This window comes from Cupressus sempervirens, chromosome 3 (genome assembly GCF_028749045.1).
Source record: "Cupressus sempervirens isolate cs-2001-9-10 chromosome 3, ASM2874904v1, whole genome shotgun sequence".
Classification (NCBI taxonomy): domain Eukaryota; kingdom Viridiplantae; phylum Streptophyta; class Pinopsida; order Cupressales; family Cupressaceae; genus Cupressus; species Cupressus sempervirens.
In genome coordinates this window covers 603,376,385-603,398,163 of record NC_143120.1, presented here as the reverse complement: position 1 = coordinate 603,398,163, position 21,779 = coordinate 603,376,385, and the positions used below count along the sequence as shown (strand labels likewise).

Sequence of the window (21,779 nt, the reverse complement as noted above, 5' to 3'; positions counted from 1 at the left end):
AGGGCCTGGCTGAGCATGTATATGCTTGTGGATCCCATTATGCAACTCACGTGACTGTGTTTTACTTCTTATTTGGTTACTACCCAAGAACCTGGCGATGAGGTTGTTGAACATGTGGATATTGGTTACGTCTGTAGCCTTTTTCTAAAGTTTTTATTTTGACGAATAATCAATAAACACTTTGACAGTCCTTTTATTGTTATATTTTTTGTCCCAACCTTTCATAGAATAATAATGCACCAGTATGCCCTGTAAAGGTAAAAAGTACTCTTCAAAATACGACTTATTAGTACCTCACAGTTGTATCTGAATTATGTTGATAGGCTGTGGCCACCTATAATTCATTTTTAAATTAATATGACATTTGTGGAAGGAGGAGGGATTATACTTGGCTGTGAGAATTAAACCTGATTTGGAGGGCCCCAGATGTCTGGAGACCATTATTTTAGAGAATTCTTAATCGTTTCCTTTTGTTCCAAAGCCTGGAAACTCATATTTTATGTTTGTCAGCAGTTGCACCACTGTATGGGCATATAAATTATAATACTGTTATACCAGGTAGATTACCGCAGTCTTGTATTAATGCAACTATCATATACAATATTTGTTCATTGGAAACAGTGAACAATCAATGTACACAGAAGTATGTCCTTAGTCCCATTCCCTCATTTGTTATCTGTACTTGTTGCATTGAGAAGTTTGTGTTTCTTTTATGCCGACTCACATCAACATTAAGGTATCCACTTGTTCTGGGGAACCCTGTATCAGAAAATTGTATTATTGCAGGAGATAGATAAAAATTACAAAATCAAGATTGCGGAGGTGATAAGAAGCATGATACAAATTTGTGATTGAAATTTGACATGTCATATATCATAATGCATGTGCTTTGGCTCTACACTGCTTTGTTACTGTTCTGGTGGCTACTTCGAGTACATCTATCCAGGGAAACAGTTTTTACACGATGGCAAAATCAAACAACTTAAGACTTTAGGCAAGATAAAGGGTTTAGAGCGCCTGGCTGAGCATGTATATGCTTGGGGATTCCATTATGCAGTTCACGTGGCTGCATTTTTCTTCTTCTTTGGTTAGTACCCAAGAACCTAGTGATGAGGTTGTTGAACATGTGGATATTTGTTATGTCTTTAGCCTGTTGCTTAAGTTTTGATTTAGACACATAACACTTTCACATTCATTTTACTGTTTTATTTTTTGCCCTGACCTTTCAAAGAATAATAATACACCAGGATGGCCTGCAAATGTAAAAACTACTCTTCAAAATATGACTTAGTAGTACCTCACAGTTGTATCTGAATTATGTTGATAGACTGACCATCTATAGTTTGTTTTTAAATTAATATGGCATTTGTGGAAGGGGGAAGGATTATAATTGGTCTGGTGATAAGCATTTGAAGAGTATGACAGAAATGGCTATATTGTTTTGTGGCTACCTGTTGGTGCTTGTCTTGTTAGTGTCCATTGGAGGATTTTGAAAAGAGTGTGAGGCTGTGTTTTGATCAGGTTTTCCTTTAGTTTAATGTGCCTTCAGTGCCAATGAGTAAGTTTTATTTATTTCTTTTAATGTTAGCCTTCTCTTCTTTATATACTTGTCTTGTAACTGATTTCCCTGCTTGCTTTAATGCCTTAGGTGGCAGAGGGAGATTGAATAGTAGCCTCCTTCCTGTGTATTCTGCTTGATTCTTATTTGCCCCCTTTGAAATGGAAAGTTGTCAGGGATTTTGACTATGTCTTAAGGCTAGGTGAGGGAGAGTATGCATTCCTTTTCGTAATTCTGTTAATGGTTGGTTTGCTTCTAGGGTAAAAGATGATAAACATTTCCTTTGTCAATTTCTGCTCTTTTTTTTGTTTAGTAAATAACAAGAATCTGTGAAATGGCTTGCTCTGAAAAGGAGCTTGACTTGTGTGAGATTGAAGCTATTTTTTTAGCTCTTTAAATTTTCATTGATCAATCCTTGTATGACTATCTAATCAGTAGTTGGTACTTGGCTGTTTTTTTTGTCAGGGAACCCTTAAGTTAAAGGGTCTGTTAATCCTAGGTAACCAAAGATTATATTGTTTGTAAAAGTTTAGTTAATTTTGTTGCAAGCAATCTTATATGCTATAATATAAAATTAAATTAGTCTGAAATATTCACATTAGTCAATTTTACAAAATTGTATCTCCACTTAGAAACAATTTCATTGACATTCCACAACACATTTAGTCTCTTTGCCAGTTTTTGCAACTTAAATGTTTTTTTGAGGAGTTTTTATTTTTTTAAAGTTCGTTCTTTGATCGCATAACTGAGCATTCCTATGATCTTAGATGGTGTTTGTATGTGTAAAACCATTATCATTTTCCAAAGATTTGATGCATGATTAAATATTAATCTTTTTCTTTTCAATTTTTTATGAATTTATGGAGTTCCTTTTTTGAAAAAAATGATAGGCTATGGGTTTTTCATTTATAATGCTAGCTATGTGATATCCTTTGGATATACAATGTTTGGTTTTGGTTCATATGCTTACTGTGATATTCTTTTTGACTTGAGGATTAGGGGATTTAAGTTCTCACTCTAGTTGTAAGCATTTTCATAGGTTAAAGAGGAGGAGGATGTTCAAAGGGCTCGCAAGATGCATAGGCGTTTGAAACGTAGGAGAAATGAGACCCGAAAAAAGATGGTATAACATTTATTCATTTCACAAAATTTTGTTTGATCTTGTCAATTCTTTTGTGTTGCAAGTGTTAAGTTCATGATCTTGCAAATGTAGTTCACTGAAACTGAAGATGATTTGGGGTAATTATTGGCTGTATTTGTAGAATCAAAAGTTTATTTCAGGCTTTTGGATTTTTGTGGACATGATTATTTATTCTGGTGTTAGATGTCGTGCTAATCAAATTTTCGTTACTTGACCACTATATGGTGTAAAACCCACCCAATGGCAGCTACAGTTTTCTTTTTCCACTTCACATCAACCTTTAGGTTAATCAACCAAACATCTTCCATCTCATTTGGAAGTGATGATTCTAAAACTCCTCAATATCGGGATCTATTTTTATTCTTGATAGTGCTAAGCTTCCATAATTAGGGTCATCCCTTGAACTTGACCTAACCCTCGAGAGTTCTCTTTTGATGACCTTGCCTATATATCCTCTCATGGGAATTTGGTGGCTTTATGATTCTCACTTAGAGAGCTCTAACTCTCTCCCTTTGATGAGATATCTGATCTCTTTTTAGACGTTAACTATTACTTGTGTAAATCTATTAACTTGTATTGTGAGTATTGCTATTCAGTTTTCTGATGTCTGTTTTGTGAGATTAAAAGATGAAAATTACGAATATGTGTTGGTTCAATACCCATGATTACCAGTCATTAGTTTTACCAACTTACACATACACACAGGGGGTCATATCACACATCACACCAATGATTGTCTTGAGCATATGTCACATATACAAGGATGAGCACACACATCCTAGATACACTAGATGGATCGTTTTACCATACATTACATACATAGTGAGTAGGTCAATTAATCATCACAAAAATGATAGTGACTAGATCATAAATGAATAACAAAGGCAATAGTGATTGGCTTATGCAAGCATCACAAAAAATATATTGATTGGCGCATAGACAAATGGTTATCATTCCTCATCCATAGTGCATCCGAAAGAGAGGGATATTACACTTTGGGACCCATTCCTTTCCTTGGGCACCAATAGATACTTGGGAAGAGGATTTATTGCATCCCATACTACATGAGGGGTCTATCCTCAACCCAATAGGGTCAAGTATACCATCAAAGAATCAAAAAGAGGGTTTAGTGCACCTCATACCTCATACTACCTAGTTTGATGGATTCTGACTTTCCTCGCCTATAGGCCACTACAAGTCTATAAAACCAAGCAAATGTAGCTTTTAACATATACTACCTAATTACCCTAGTGATATTGTCATCTATCGTCTTCACAATCTTGGGTAACACTTACAATCGATCACACCCCTGCTATATGTGTTTGCCAGTGAACCCTCCCCATACAGTGATTAGCTCCAATTATCTCGACTTGAATGGTAAGTTCAGTATCTATGTTACGTTAGTGCATGGAAACCTGGAGAACCCCAAGTAATCATTCACCTCCGTAAACCAGGTAAATATTGGCTAATTTGAAAGACACAACAATAGCTATAGGCATCTGCCACCGGCATGGTCCATACTATATCATTGAAACAATCCAATGGCTATGGGTCACTTGCATAAATATCTTGATGGTTCATTCTTGTGAGGTACATACAAAACATGATTCTTAATGCTGATTAAAAGGATAAATGTAACACAATTGATTTATTTAGGAGTCTATGCACAAATTCCTATATGGCAGGGGCTAAGGTTCTCAACACTTAATAGACTCATAAATCAACACAAGATGACCTCCTTTGATACACACAACAAAAGGAAGGTTGAATAAATTTGGAATAAACCCAATTCCTAGAGTTATCCCCCTTTAGACCCTTTCACAATTGACTTGAGGTCTCATGGACATCCTTCACCTAGAGGCCACCTACTTTCCTACTTCCATACGACTCTACGTAGTTCCTTTCCCAAGGATCTAAACTCAAGTTCTCTCAACTAAGATTTCATTATTTACTATCTTATTCCATTAGGATTCCTTGAAATGTTTTCCACACTCATACTGCTTAAAAATGAAATAGGGAATTGTTCACAATCCAATAAGAGAAGTCTAAAATTTAATTGTTCACAATCCATCAAGACTAGGCTATGATTTCTTGTAGGATAATCTAATTTGATCATGCCACCTTATTAAACATAGCTCAATGATAATATAAATTCCCAAAAGTCTAATTGGGATAATGTCTACAGTAAGCACAAATGATAAAATACGTTTAGAAATCCCTATAGAGTAGGTTTGGTAGCCTATTCCCTCAAACTTTGCTACCCACAAGAAAAATTAGGCTATAGTGTTGTATTATAGACTAGACATTTACATTAGAAATTGTGCTTGATAATCTTTAAGGTTCTTGAAGGAGTCTGAGAGTGTTTTATCTGATTTCAGTGTTGAATGCATCTAAAATCCCTCTGGAACTAATTTCGATAGATTTTAAAGTATAATATTTGAACTTGGTTCTTTATTTTACTACCTAGTGTAATAAGATGTTACTAAAGTTATTGATAAACTGAGCTATTATCCTTATCACTTTGTTGACAATAATATCAACTTGATTTAAACATGAGTCATATTTGAGAACAATGAGCTAAACAAACTATTTTGCGATAGGGTGCAGCCCAACACACTTATGTTAGCTTGATATATGGTCTAGATAATGGTTATACTTGGCATTTATATTGATTAGTACCTCATTGGTTAGCTGTAAGTAACTTCATAAGATCACAATGTAGGTACGTTCTGTTATTGCTAGCATTGAGTTTAATTCACTTTCCTGGACACAAGGTCATTATATACATATCTAGGTTGTTATATTATTAGTTATATAATAATATATTTCCATCATGGTATAATTTCTAAAAAATAATAAGCATATGTTTTGATCTATGCTTGTGGGGACTTGTCCCCTATGAAATTCCACCCACATTTGTCGCGAGGATGGTATGAGAACATAGGGACGAGAATTTTCCATCCTCGAAGGCGTCCCATTTTTGCCAAATCGGTCACTATCCTAGAAATGCCAATTTGAGTATAACATGGTATGGGTGCGGCTAGAAGTCCTCCAGATGGCCAAAACTATCATTTTTGGACTTCCAGTGTTAAAAAAAATAAGGCTTTTTTAAATTTGAAAAAGTGGCTTGCTGGCCCACAAGGACACCCTAACCATATCTGACATTACCAAAACCTAATCTAATTATAAATTAACTAAAAAGAAGCAAAACTAATAATTCATTTTCACATTTGCAAAGGAGAAGAGAAGCAAGAGACAGAGCAGCTGGTCAAGGAATGAACAATAGTTGAAAGAGGATGTTTGGGCACAAATCTATTTGATTTAGACTCCAAGACCTACCATCTATTGATTATGGACAGTTATGTATTATTGCAAACTTCTATGTTTGCTATTCAGTAGTTCATGTCCTTTCATGGTTGAAATTTGGAGCCTGTGGACTTTTTTTTTTTATATGTATGCCATACATTGACAATGAAAGCATTTGAATTGTGTTATTTTTCTTATCGATTCAAATGTGAAACCTCAATATAAGTCTACTGCTTTATTAAGCTTCTAAAATGTGTATGATGAATGCTTTATCAAATTTTATGATATGCATATTTAAAATTTCTCTATGTTCCCATTTTTTAATAGCCATCCCCAAAAAATTGGCCCTAAATTGTACCCATATCAGAAGCACTTCCCCGTTTCCTAAGGCATCCCCATCTCTGAAACTCCATGGAACATAGGTTTTGATACATCAAATTGGCATTCTTGCTTCATGTCCAATAAGCATAATGTCCTCAATACATAAATGCAACATCAACATTTTGCACACTGATAAATAATTCAACCATATATATGATTTGAAAAGTGCACAGAGCCTAACATCTCGCAATCTAATACTACATGTGTAGTTTAATAATAAAATTCTAAATTAACATTGTACAATGATCCTATTTTAAATTCATTTAGCATTGATTCATCTGGAAAAATATCTGGAGGACAAAAGGTCTACGCTTTTAAAATCAAGGGTCTCAAAAGCTCTTAAACTAATGCAATGATTGGATGGAAGATGGGACACTTCTAAAATATTCATGACAATGTATCAATGTAGTTTGTTTTCTTTTACTTGAATAAAGTTAAATTACATATATCCTTAAAGAGAATTATGGAGAAATGTACTTATCTTTAGGAATGACATTAGAAGTGAAGTCCACAGCCTTAATGACCAGAATGCTCTCTTCGGATGGTTATCTGCAAGACACCATTTCTCCCATTTTCTGCATCCTCTACCTTTCTTTCTGATTCCCCCCAAAATAATGTGTGTGTTCACATTTCCTTCAGCAACTTCCCTATCCCTCATCTCTCAGGTTCTAGTGGTCTTAGAGGTTATTGATGCCCAACTGTAGTCATACTTGGCATGCCGAAAACATGTGAAACATCTTGGGTTCCTAGTATTGTTGAATCTATAACTTTAGAAAGACCAAAAGGGCTTTTCAGGTTAACTTCATTCGAGCCATAGCCTGCCCCACCCCCAACTACACCTTTGATAGGAGGAGGGACAAGGTATTTGCTATTATTATGTGTACCGGCAGGAAAAACAGTATTTTCCATCGAGTGTGAATTTCCCACTCTAATTTATGCCAACTTCCCCAATATTGCACTGCAGCAAATGGAGGGTGGATCATGGTGGAAAAGTCAGAATTTGCTGATGAATTGCTCCTCTCCTTAATCCTCTTCATTCTGGCAGCAGGCAGAAAGGTGGATGCCATCTTTAGCCAGCAGCGGCTTCTACGATGACTGCCACTACTCTTCCTTCTTTTGTTTGCCTCTCAGATACATAGTGCAGGTCTTAGCTTGATCTAGGTCGCTGCATGGTATTAAATCCAGAGGAAAGTGAAAGAAATGAAATATGGTGTATAGACTCCTTTCTGCAATGCCACCTCTGTTTTTCTCCCAGCAATCTTTGTGTGTGTCCTCATGGGAAAGATCTGGGGATTTTTATTAACTGTCCATACCATTATATTGTATGCAGCATTACTTGATGTGATGATGGGGGCGTCATACCTCATTTGTTATGCGACAATACTCTGCAAACAATTGCCCTCTCCTCTTTAATGCACGTTGCTCTCGTCCCTTCAACTTTCAAAAATTCTTTGTATATTTCTCGTCTTTTTCTCTTTTAATTTTATTCTTACTCATTGACTGCTTGGACTGGGATGTGACATATGACTTGCAGTACTGTAGGGATAACAATTGTATGCAGATATCCAGGAATAAATGTTAGTTGTCATGCTGATTACATGTACATTTCTTGATTATTTTTGGCTTGCAGCACTGCAAGGGTAAAGATGACATGCGTAATACTGTTGGAGAACCAGATCCGAAGAAAGAAACAAACAATCCCGTATCTTTGTCTGAGGCTCGATGGGAGGTTAAATCTGGGATTGAGGCCATGTATAATAATGGAGCTGTAAAAAATAAGCACAATCAGCAATCAGAAAACAAATCAGTGGAAGAATCTGAGAGGGCAACTGATCAATATAAAATTGTAAATGAGGTTAATTTGGAAACCAATAGGGATGGATTGACTTCTTCATCGATGGTTTTGTTTGAGAATCAAAGCCAGACAAAACCTGATATCCTGAAACGCTCTTGTGAGAGTCAAGATTTTGACTATGATAGCAAAAGGGCGCGGACTGTGATTATTGATAGTGATGATGAAATGGATGTGAGGGGAAATGGGGATCAAGATTCAAATCATTGCCCATTGGAAACAGTAATGAAAACAGCTGCTGTCACCCATGAAATTGTTGATCTTGAAGTGATATCAGATGATGAGATTTCTCGTAATAAAGATGTTTCAATAGGTGCACATAAGCATCCAAAAGAATTTAAATGCACAGCATGTGGCAAGCTCCTCAAAGCGTCTGGTGTGAAGAAACATCCATTGTTTGAAGTTATCATATGCAAAGATTGCAAGAATTATTATGATCGTAGACCATTGCACAAGGTATGATCACATTTGCACTATAGAATAAATGTCTTTTGTATTTCATGAACTTCTTAGTTTTTAAGATTCTTGATACTTGTAATTTATTGTGTTATTTCAGGATCCCGATGGTTCAGAATCTTCTTGTTGTTGGTGCGGACAAGGAGGAGATGTTATCTGTTGTGATTTTTGTGAAAAAGTGGTTTGTGAGAAGTGTATAGAAAGGAATGTTGGAGCAGAAAACTTAGCAGATATAATAAATTATGAATGGCACTGCTTTTGCTGTCTCCGTGATCCACTAGCTTTTCTGATTGAAGACTATCATCAGGCTGCAAAGATCATGAGTTGTGCTGCTTCTGAAAGTGATTCTATGTCGTCAGATGAAAAGCATCCTTCTTCAGATTCTAGGTAAGGAAATGTATTTCTGGCAGAAAATAAATATGGCATTCATGTTGTTTCGTTTGAAACTTTATTAAAGGTTTTGTTAGTGGCAAGTTAAATATGCTAGAACAAATAGGGACAAACCTCCAAACCATACCGAATTCCACTTGAACAGGCCATTGAACATAGGACTGCAATGAGGAGGCCGTGGAGATGAGCAAAACAGACACGTGAGGCTTTCAAAAACCTAGTCACATTTTATAAAACTGGGAATAATGCACACGTTGTTCAATAATCTCTGTGTAAAACATGGGTATTGAATAACACATGGGTTGTCACTGTGTTTTCAAAAAAATCTCTTCAAGCTTGCCTATGAATTCATATTTTTTCTTCATTTTGTTTTTTCAAATGTTTATTTGCCATTTTTTTAAAATATTGCTAATCATCTAGAAATATTCTCCTCGTACTAGCATCAAGATGAGACCAATACAACATCGAATCACCAGAACCACGAGACTAACGATAGCCATTTTTGAGAAACCACACAAGAAATAACCTATGGAAAACCAAGAATAACAACTTAGAATCCCAACAATTTAAAAACGAGCTACTAGAGGCTGACTATGGAAGACCAAGAGTCACAACTTAGAATTCTACATTGATGTCCATTTAGGATTTGAATATGGGCCTCGACAATGAGAATTCAATGGTTTAATTGAAGCTCAACCCCTTGGATATTTGTCATGTTTTTCCTATATCAAACTTTTGCAATTTAATATCATTTACTATTTCCATTTGTCATGTAGAGGCAATTGAATGTAGTGCCCATATCATTGTAGTTACAAATGTAGTGCCAATATTGTTGTAATATTATTATAATTAAAGATTTTAATCTCATCTATTATTAGTTTTGTATGTGAGCAATGGACATTGCACCAAAGCATCATAAGGATATAGTACTGGCAAAACAAGTGGTAGAAAATGCTAGAGGGGCAAATATTTAAATGTGGCCACCACACTTTATATTGGTATATGCTATTGTTTGAGCAATTTTTAAAGGATTTTCTCAAGCAAATAGAGACGCTATTTTTATTTGCATTTGTACCCTAGTTAATGCAACTTTCAAAGCTTGTATGAATAACAATTAGGCACTTGAGCTCATTATTGTAGAATCTGGCATGATGGTGTTGTCAAATATGTGGTATTCATGTCAATGGATGCCTTATTTAGGTACTTTCTTCTTCTTTTTCCCCTCCCCTCCCCCCTCTCTATCCCTAGGATTATTTAGATGGATGTCTATTTGACACCAAAATACCACTTTCATGTGATGTTATGGATGTGTGAAGACCTTATGTACTTTTGGATTGTATTGCAATTTGTGTTGTTAAATTTGATCTTTGATGATATTGCAAAATATTGATTCATTAGCTTATAGGTGCTAATATTATTGTGGAGGTTTCACATTTGAAAAGTCAATGATTACTTGACAGTGTGGATGTGATGGCACCTTATTGGCATGATTTAAGACCTTATCATGTCGACATTATATTGATAGTCATTCATGTGGGGATTTTCTTGTTTGTAGCTCTGCGATATGTCTTAGCATGCATTTTCCTCATGAGGGCATGAAAGCTTTTAGTGGTGTGATTGTAGTTCATACAATGGACTAAAATGTAATAGTTTGGAATTTGAAATCTCATTTGATTATGTAGATGTGTGTGAGTTTTGTGTAGTGTGCAGTTGGCAGCTTTAATCTCCTTGACAAGGACAAATACGTCCGATAAAAGTTTATGCATTCTCGTTTTCTCACCTTTAATTTATCCAAACTCATATAAGAACTTTAATTGTCAATTGAGGAATCATTAATGTGATTTAAATATTTAAAGTGGCTATAAAACACCCTATGAACACGAAATGAAGTTAGGGGATTTGCATTTCTTGTTGTCTTGTGATAGCCTTCTAAAATTGAGTTGATTAGAAACTTTAACCCCAGGTTTTCCAAAACGTAAAGGAAACATGCCCCATAGTAATTGAATGACCCCAAACTCTTTATATATAAAATATTAGAACTCAACCAATGAGGAAGTTTTTTAAAGTGTGGGACTAGATGAAAGAGCTAGGAACAAGAGGAGCCTATCTTTTGAGGAGGCAAAAGGTAGGAGGTTGAAACCCCTATTGGATCCATGGTATGTAGTCTATGCATGCTAATGGCCAAGTTGGAATTTAGTGTGTTTTATGTTTTATTGTGCTTGTGTATGATGGCTTGGTTTATTAGATGTGGTTTGAATTGATTGGTTTCCATTGTTGGTTTTTGGATGTTTGCTGCTTCTTGTTGAGCCTAGCAAAGAATTGTTGAAATGTGAACTAATATGCATGTATTATGGGAGAGATATGACCATAGGTTTTAGGATAACTTGGTATAGTTCTTAGACTTGCTCGAGGTGGGGTTTAGGGAACTTAATAGTCTTGTAATTGCACATGAGTTTTAGGATACTAAGGTGTTCTACAATCAAAGCAAATTTATGAGGGTTAAGTTAATCCTACAACAAAGAAATTTTAGGTGGTATCATGTCCTTTTCTATGAGGGCACTTGAAAGGTTGGCATGTGTTATCGTTGTTTTGCGCATTTGATGGGGAAAAAAGAGACGTGTCATTTTACTTCCCCCTCCCTTAGATCCATTGATTATACTATCACTTGACAATATTAAATGCATGTATTTGTTATCTTGCAAATCTATATGTTTTTTCTGAGAAAACAAAAGAGAAAATTGGTCATGGGACTTGTATCCCTTGGCTTTAATTTGACACCAACAAGTATTGAATAAGTTTTGAAGGGATGTAAGTCAAACTAAGTATGAATTCTTAGAATAAAATTGAACAAAACAACTACATGTTTAGATACCAATGTCCCAAGAGCCAAACTTCCTTCATGGAATGGAGGAGCTTGATATGACCTAACTCGCACGAGTGTCACCCCATATCTCTCCATCTTGACTTGGTAAAACCCGTGGATGGTTATAGAGCAACCCCCCCATGAACATTTCAATTTCTTTTCCATCTCCTGTCCTCATTTTGCCTTGTTGAGACTTATGTAGGACAAAGTTATGGTTTTAGGGTTGAAGTACAAATTGGAGGGCGTATAGTTGGGATCAATATTGGAGCTATATTAGGTTATATCCATTGAAACCCAGGGAGGCACCCCCTTCCCTAAACCCCCTTGTTCTTGGGACGAGGGGACTAAATTCCTTGGTTTCCCCACTATTGCCCATTCTCTACCCATTTGCTATTGGAGAAAAGGGACGTCTTGACATTACTGGAACGGTGAGAGGGATGCACAAGGATGAGGAATTTGCCTTGTGGGATGATTATGAAGGTGGTGAGGGGATGCATAGGGATGATGAATTTGTAATGTCCCCTTTTTGGGACGTTAGAAGATTTAAAGACATTCATATAATATTAAAACTGACTATGAAAGCGTGAATTAAAATTATAAAAGGTCAATTTAATATTATGAAGTGGGCTAAATGTGACAAGGAGTGATAAGACGAAAAGACCTAAAGGGAGTCGAAGAGTCACAATTGTGAGGACTAAAAGGAGAAGAGGCTCATTCATTTGGCATGCTTGGTTTATGATTTAGATTATAGCTTGTTTCTTGCAGGAGTTATTCGGAAAGCTTCATCTTTCATCTAGCGTGAGGACGTAAACCCTCGTGCCGGTAGATAGTGGACGCAAACCTATTGTCTGTGGAGACGCCACTTCAGGTGTCTCGCATGTGCTTACAAGTTCTTTTCTTAGTATTCCAATCCGACTGTACAACGGTGTTTAAGATTGGACTTTGAATAATAGTTATTGTATTTTTGTTGTATAATGCAATAACATGTTTGAAGATATTTTATGAGAATCTACCTGTTTCATATCATTGGCTTATAATGTAACTTTGTATGTTTAAGTGCTGAATTTAATTTTGAGGAAGAAACTGGGTAAATATCTATTGGGAATATTTCAGTGGTATCAAATCTTCAAACTTGCCATCTTGTTGGGATATAGTCAAAGTCCCACAAGAAATGAAGCTACAAATTCAGGATTATTTGTCTCATTTAAACCATGTCTGGGTATCAAAAACAAATTTGCAGAAATAAGATATCCTGGGAGTTCTACTTTTACTGGAGGTCAATGTAATATTTAAATTTGAGTTAGAATTAATCCCAGTGTATATAAGATCGTATTTGTCCGGTGGGAGATTGAGTAAACCTTGAGTGAGAATTTCCTCTTTGTTGGACAATTACATCTTGGAATTCTGAAGAGATAATATTGCAGTTGATTATTGATAAAAGGTTTTGAAATTGTACTCCTAGAAACTCCTCTTGGTTATAGGAACCATTTATCAATTCATCGCATCATTTATGGATTTAATAATTTCTATGCCAGACTGCTGAAGACCTTTAAGGTGTAATCAAAATATCGTTGAGTCCAATAACTGGTGGTAACAACAGAGTCAAGGATCTTGGGGAGGAAGGAGATAGACAAAGATCCTATCATTGAACGAACTCAGAACAAAGACAACAAACAAAGATTATTAGTATGTAGGACCTGCATACATAGCAAAACAATAACACCCGTTGTGGTAGCTAGACATCACGGGAACATGCAAATCGAAGGAAGCTAAAGTACTAGCCTCTCCGTTAGCAAAGAACAATTGGGAATGGTTAAAGGTAATCTCAGATTGCAACCTGTGGCACAGAGACAATGAACTTACAGAGAAGCTGATGAGTGAACTAATCAATATTGCCTTGGGGGGTGAAAGACATTGCTTATTGGTATCGGATGCTAATAATTTTGGTCCATCTCGATAAAAAGGTAATACTTTGGGCATCTTGTACACATCAGAACTAGCAGCATTAAGATCCCCAGATTCTCGGTGCTGAGTGTGACAAGAAGCCGATATATTGGAAAAAATATCGAGCCTAGTATAATCGAGCCACCAATGAAAGGATAGATGGAATTCTGCCGAGTTAAAGAGTTGTGATTGCCACATTTATTCCCAATCTAGATTTTCGATCTGACCTCCCAATGGACATAATACAATTTTTGTAAGAAATATTCAGTCACCTCTTATCAACGTTAATGGCAGATTATGCAATATTATTCTTTGAAGTCAAATCACAGGTGAGAATACTTGGACGCTAGATAGTAATTGCACATGCATTTACCAATATGTAGATTGCAGGTACAAGGTGAAGGACGTCTAGCTTGCAAAGTCATCTGTGGCTGATAGGGCAGACCTCACACAACTCGTAATTAAATGCAGATCCAATGTATAATGCCATCCTGTCCAAGGAGAATGGAATTGGCCCAAAACTCACCAAACTTGCACACAAAACAGAAAACGCTGCCTCCCTGATATAATTCGGAGTCTGTAATGCCACATCATATCGCTATATTGCAAAACACAATTTGATACAATGAATTCGGATGAGAATCTCTTGACAATCTTCAGACAATCTCCAGCAAACAAACTCTCATAAAATCAGATAATTTAAATTACCACCGAACAAACTCCTCCTTTAGACATAGTAAAACAGTAAGGAGTGATGGCAGATTGCTATACACCAACAACAATTTGCAATACAACCTTTAGAATAACTTTCAGCTTCAGACCCCAATATATCAGAATTCAAATCCCCACCCAAATTTTAAGATAATAATAAAATAACACAAATGATATCTCCTAGCCACATATAAATAGAGTAAGGAGATCCAACCAATGACCAAATCACTTTACCTCAGTAGTGATTTTAGAGAATCTTCAAGAAAAGAATTCACAAAACCTTAGTTGTAAATTACCTAACACTTCTCAGCATCAAAACCCTTATACTTCAGCAAAAACACAGAAAATCAGAACTCAGAAAAAGCCATAAAGGCAACAAAAACAAATAAATATCGAAGCATGAGATTCTCAACAAATGGGCGTGTATTTATAACCTCCAAATTCCCTTTTGTTGCCAAAATGTAACTTCACTCAAGAAGCTTCACTAAACAACATTAATTAGAAGCTTCCTTTAGATTCTCTCACTTGACTTGGCTTAATAAATGATACTTTTCAATGATAACTAAACTCTCAACTCAAATGAAATTATAAAGTTAAATTATAACTTTATAATAAACCATTTAATAATTATTAATAATTTGGCCACTAAAAATATAATAACTCCCAAAATACTCATCATTTAAATATGCCGTTTGAAATAATAGTCAGACCTTTTATTTCTCCTTGTGACCAAATGCACTTTCGAAAAATAGAAATAATTAGCCTACGAGGATCCCAATAATGGGCTAATCCCTGAAACTCCAATGCTGAGAAAATGGGGACATTACAGTTTCTCTAAGACTAACTAGAGTGCTATTTGTACTAGGAGTCAAAAGAAATCTAATATCCATCTCATCTCTGGAAGACATGTATTGTATCACATTCTCAGATGGGAAAGTTGTTACTTGGTCTAAGAACTCAAACATAAAAAAGGCTTGCACAATAGGAGTTCGTGATGGATGTTTGTATAAACAATGTAATGTTCATAATCAAGCCATGACTCATGATGTTACCACTACAAATGGAATCTGGCATAGAAGACTAGGACTTCTCATCTTCCTTGCCTTATCCTCTTTAGAAAACCTTGTTACCGTAGTACCTAAACTAAAACTTGAACATGATATAATTTGGAAGGGTTCTGCATTAGGGAGAATTCTAAATGAACTTTTGATTGTAGTGAACACTGTCTAAAAATGTACTTGAACTTATTCACACTGATTTAATTGGACCAATGACAGTAGGCTCCTTAGGTGGATAATTTTCATTATGTTATTTTTGTTGATGATTATTCTAGGAAGAGTTGGATTTATTTTCTGAAACTTAAAGAATCAAATGAAGTATTAGCAAAATTCAAAGAATTCAAAACCTTAGTTAAAAATATGACCAGGAAAAGAATCAAAACTCTAAGGTCAATTAATGGGCAAGAGGATATCTCCCAAAACTTTAATGATGTTGTAATACTCCTTGGGATTAGGAGGGAGAACAATGTTCGAGATAATCCTCAACAAAATGGGGTAACAGAAAGGAGAAATAGAACTATTGTAGAAGCTACTAAGGCTATAATGCATGATTAGAATCTTCATACCTCATTTTGGGCAGAAGCCTACAACATTGCCATCCACATTTAAAATAGACGTACTCACTCTAGTCTTGACAAGATAACTAATGAAGAAGCTTTTACTAGAAACAAGCCTGACTTTAGTCACTTAAGAATATTTAGTTTCTTAGTCTATATTTACATTCGTAGGGAGAAAAGATCAAAACTAAACCCATAATGAAAGGAAGTAGTATTCATGGGATATAGTGAATCATCCAAAGTTTACAGGATGTATGTGTCTAGTTAGAGAATAGTTGCACTAAGTAGAGATGTAACTTTTGAAGAGGACATAGCATTCAAAACATCTAAAAACATTAGTGGGATAGATAACAAGTCACCTAAAGAAATGGGAAAGTGATTTTAGAGTGTCATGATCCGTGAACTACTCTTGAGCCCCTTGAACCTGCTAATTATAGAAAAAGACCACTTTGGGCAAGGAAAGTTCTTGAAGAAGTAGAAATCTATGCTGCATCTAAGGGTACATTTAGAAAAAGCAAGAAGCCTACAGATCTCTCAAATTATGTCACTCTTATGAGTGAACTTATTAAGCCTGGACTTACAACTAGGGAAGAAGCACTAAAACACCAAGTTTGGAAAGATTCCATGGTTGAAGAGTATCAATCCATTTTGAAGAATGATGTTTGGGACTTTGTACCTAGGTGTAAAGTGAAATTGGTTGTCTCATCTAGGTGGCTATTCAAAATCAAACACACAATAGATGGAAGTATTGGAAAATATAAAGCAAGATTTGTTGCTAGAGTGCCAGGTACACTTTAGTAAAGACCATAATATTATTGCCTCAACGGATGGAAAATACATTTGATGAATGTAAAGACTGCATTCTTGCATGGTATTATAGAAGAAGTATATCTTGAGCAACCTGAAGGGTTTATTATTCATGATAGCACTTCTCATGTCTACAGATTGAAGAACGCTCTCTATGGCCTCAAACAAGCCCTTAGGGCTTGGTATGAAAGAATAGACGGTTATCTCATCAAGTTGGAATTCTGCATAAATGATCGAGATCCTAACCTTTACTTCAAAGTAACAAATGGTGATATGTTAATCTTAGTTCATGTTGATGATTTACTAATCACAAGTGAGAATCATCTCATTATGAAATGCAAACAAGATGTTGCTTCCGAATTTGATATAAAGGACCTGGGTCTCTTACATTACTTCGTTGGACTAGAAGTATGGCAAGTAGAGAATTGTATCATCCTATACAAGGTAAATACACTATTGATATGTTAAACAAATTTGGAAAGATGGGCTACAAACCTATGTCTACACCCATGAAAACAAATCTACATAAATTAAAAGATACAACCTCTATGTTTGAATTAGCTGATCCTACTCTCTATTGTTAGATAATTGGATCTCTAATGTATTTGGTGAATACAAGGTTTGACAGTTGTTTTGCTACAAATACTCTTAGTTCATGTGTGAACCTAGAAAAATACAGCTTGTAACAACGAAACATACCATGTTTAATGCAAGTGGAACAATTGGACTTGGATTAAAATATGATAATGTTAATATACATCTCCGTGGATATTCAAACTCAGATTGGGTAGGCAGTGTTGTTGATTGTAAAAGCACCACATGATGCTGTTTCAGCTTAGGTTTTGCCTTGATATCCTGGTTGAGTAGAAAGCAATCTTTAGTGGCATAGAGTTCTATGGAAGCCGAGGACATTGCAACATCCATGGGAGTTCAAGAAGTAGCATAGTTTAGGAATTCATTGGTAGGATTGTTTGGAGAATCGATGGACCCCACTATTATACACAATGACAACTAGAGTTGTATAAAACTCTCAATAAATCCAGTATTTCACAACAAATCAAAACACATTGAGATCCCTTCCCACTATATCAGGGATATGGTGGAAATAATACATGAGCAAAATGCTGACATCTTCGCCAAACCACTCTCAAAATTAAAGGTGGTTCACTTCAGAGGTAAACTTGGTATGATTAAAATGTAATTATATTTTCTGAGGTTGAGTCTTAGTTAAGTTTTCTATTAATTAAAAGATATGTGTATATTATTTATCATGTGAGTTGCTACAAGTTTGTATAGAGACATCATGAAAGGTGACGATCTAGCATTGATGTTTGTATGATGGTTACTATTGCAAGGTTATGATCTTATGAATAGCTCAACTTGCTATTATGATGGATGTCATTTGGTTGATGTTTATGGAGATCGTGATCGTGCATGCTACTATTATGATGGATGGCATTTGGTTGATGTCTATGGAGATCGTGATAGTACATGTCTCTTATGCAACTTCTGAATTTACATTAGTGAGATATGACATGGTCTATACTATGCGATTTAGTATTGGAGACACCATGTGCATATATTTTCTTGGTAGAGATCATGAGACTTGATGCCATCGCACATAACAATGTAAATGTAAGTGTGGTGAATATCTATTGGTGGATGTTCTTAATTTTACCATACTTATGATGATAGGGTAAGGTAACATCTAAATGACAAGTCAATGTTATTAGTCTCACCATATTCAAAATATCATATTGAGATGATATTTCTCTCAAAAGTGTTTGGAGTACTTGTGCTGATTTAAAAATTAACATACAATCCTCCCTGGCTAAGAGCGAGTGTGAATGTTATAGCTCTAGTTGGGCTTATTTGATCATAAACTGTGTTAATCAGTCATCATGATTAGTTAGTCATCATTATTCTTGACTAATAATCATTAGATAGTCATATGATAAATACGTATACCTATATTTGATGAAGAATATGCTGATCGCCTCTTTCTTAACTGCCCTTACTCAAGATTATGTTGGCATTGGCTATTTTCGCATCTAGGAGTTATGTTGGGTTTTCTGAATTCAATAAGGACTATGTTGACTTCTTGGCCTCTACTGAGAACAGATAGTATATATGATAGCCTTTAGATTACATCTCCTTCCATAAAATTCTATGGGAACTATGGAAGGAGAGGAGCTGTAGAATCTTTCAGGATAAGCAGATGCCTGTTGATCAATTAAAGCAAAAGATTGAAGTCTCTATTATTGAATTAACTAACAACAAATTGCTTAATTCTCTCCCCAAACATGCGAAGATGAATCATTGGGATGAAAGGATGAGTGGAAGATGGATTGGTCTGAAAATTCTTCCCTTTATGGGTGATGGAGGGACTCTAGGTAAATTAAAGAGATTAGAATGTGTTTGGCAAGCTCTACAAGATGGCTGGTTGAAGCTCAATTTTGATGGAGCCTCTAGAGAAAATTTAGGTCAAGTGGGTATAGGGTGTTGCATTCATAATGATCAAGGGATTAGTAGCTAACTTGTCCAAATACATAGGTGAAGCTACTAACAATTGGGTAGAGATTTCTTCTCTAGTGGAGGGCCTTCAGTTGTGTCAATCCTTAAATATTAAATTTTTAGAAGTTGAGGGGGATTCTGCCATCATAATTATTACCCTTAGAAAAGGTTCCCTTCCTAACTGGCGAATAGATGCAAAATTAGCCATAGCTTTAAAACATTGCAAATATTTTGAAAAATATTTTTTCAATCATATCTATCGGGAAGGTAATAAGTATTGCAATAATAGATAGTTTCTATCATCTCTGTTTAGTATCTAATGGTTATCTATTGTAAGCATCTGTAAATATTCGAATGTTTCTAATATTTAGTTTTTTGTTTCTAGAATAAAATGTTTCTATTCTTTACAATAATTTCCTAAGGAAACATTGTTTAGCCTCTTGTATAAATTGACCTCTCGGTTTCTCTTAATATCAAGCAAATATTTTTCAATTACTTCGTAATATGGTATTAGAGCCAATACTCTAATTTTTTTCGAAAATAGTTATAATTTCTTGGTTGAAATTATCTGTCTTTCATTTTTCGAAATTATTTACATGCATATTTGCTTCCAACTCTCTATAATCCAACTAGGGTTTCCACTATGAGAGATCTGAATCCACCGATTTCTAGTTCGGTTCTACAACCCATTTTTGTCTAGATCCATCTGTTTTTTCTACACATTTTTGCCATTTTTTGTGGTTTTCTTTGGAGCAGGGCTGTTCAAAACCTTGGTTTTCTGTACTAGATCAACTTTTTTTTATACATTCTTGGTGGGTTTTTGAGATCTCAACTAGGTTTTCGTCTTTTTTTTGAGTGCCTCAATTTTCAAACCGATCCAGAAACCAACAACATATTCTTTTTGGGTTTTTCGAGCTCTCTTTTGGGTCTCCCTTCAAATTCTTTGAGTCTCTACTTTTTGAGGGTAGCATGTACTTGCATGTGCTGCTTTACCTTGTAAAGTCTTGTGTTTTGCCTCTCTTAAAAATTGTGGTAGGTTTTCATAATTTTTTTTTTTACTTGCCAATTCGTGGATTCGGGATTTTCTTTCCCCAATTATGATTCGTGGAGGATTCGTGCATATATATATATATATATATATATATATATATATATATATATATATATATATATATATATATATATATATATATATATATATATATATATATATATGCATTATATATACTAAAAAAAAGAGAAATATACATAATTCTAAAACTAAATCATTTCATAGTATGAATCTATGATTCTAGTATGCATCTATGAATCTAGCATACTTGATCAATGACATTGATAATTAATCTATTATCATGATTATAAAGAAAATCAACACATTCACATTGAATTATTGAAATTGAAAGTTTGTAATATTCAAAATATAGATCATTAAACTTAAAGTTTGTAACATGATTAACTCATAAAAAAGTCAAGAGTCAAGACTAAAGTTTTTGATTTAATCATAAAATGAATTTTCAAGAAAATCTGCACCAGAGGGGTACTGATGAGCTGCAAGTGCTACATCTGTATCAGTAGAGGAACTTGAACCACTAGTAGTAGAGGGGATTATTAACTCATAATCCTCCTCCTCATCATCCACATCAATCAAAGTGGATCTAGCAAGATCCCGGATGGTCATATCTAAATCAGGAGTCTCGGGTGCTACATCCCAAAGCTTTTTGGGCCCCTTCTTGTACTTAGGATCCTTCTGTTACAACAACCGCAAATTGTTGTGAATGAACACAAGGTCTCCTAAGTTTTTTGGAGCCAACCGGTTGTGTTTGACTGAGTGGATAAAGGAGTAAGTACTCCAATTCCACTCTGTTGCAGAAGAGCTGGCAACCTAAAGAGAAATTAAAAATCATCAATACAACAATCAAGATAAATAAATTAAATAATAAATTCAAGAAATTGAGAGTGTTAACCTTAAGCTTAATTTTACAAACTTACTTGGGATAGGACCTTTATGGTAAGAGGTTGGAAGTACATGAAGGCTTGCCCATGAAGGTACCACCATTTGATGGCACCCATCCTGCTTTGGTTTGCTATGGCAATAGGGTGGAAATCCTCACCTGAGTTGAAGGCAGCAAATTCACTCCTCACAATTGCCCCAGTCTTTGGATCTTGGATATCTTAGCTAGTGCCCTCTTATACCCATCTACAACCTCTACATCTCTAAATGGTGGCACTCTACCTAGAAGG

The 21,779-nt window shown here is 35.2% G+C and overlaps 1 protein-coding gene across 6 annotated transcripts in view; it reads left to right on the top strand.

The window, feature by feature from the left end:
* The window catches only part of ATRX (P-loop containing nucleoside triphosphate hydrolases superfamily protein), a 273,756-nt gene that overhangs the window by 80,100 nt on the left and 171,877 nt on the right, over positions 1–21,779 (top strand). For all 6 annotated transcript variants that reach the window (XM_089821112.1, XM_089821115.1, XM_089821114.1 and 3 more), the window contains 3 exons: positions 2,598–2,681; positions 8,017–8,694; positions 8,795–9,081. In XM_089821112.1, the coding sequence (XP_089677238.1) occupies positions 2,598–2,681; positions 8,017–8,694; positions 8,795–9,081 (1,049 nt within the window). The remainder of the gene's footprint in view (positions 1–2,597; positions 2,682–8,016; positions 8,695–8,794; positions 9,082–21,779) is intronic.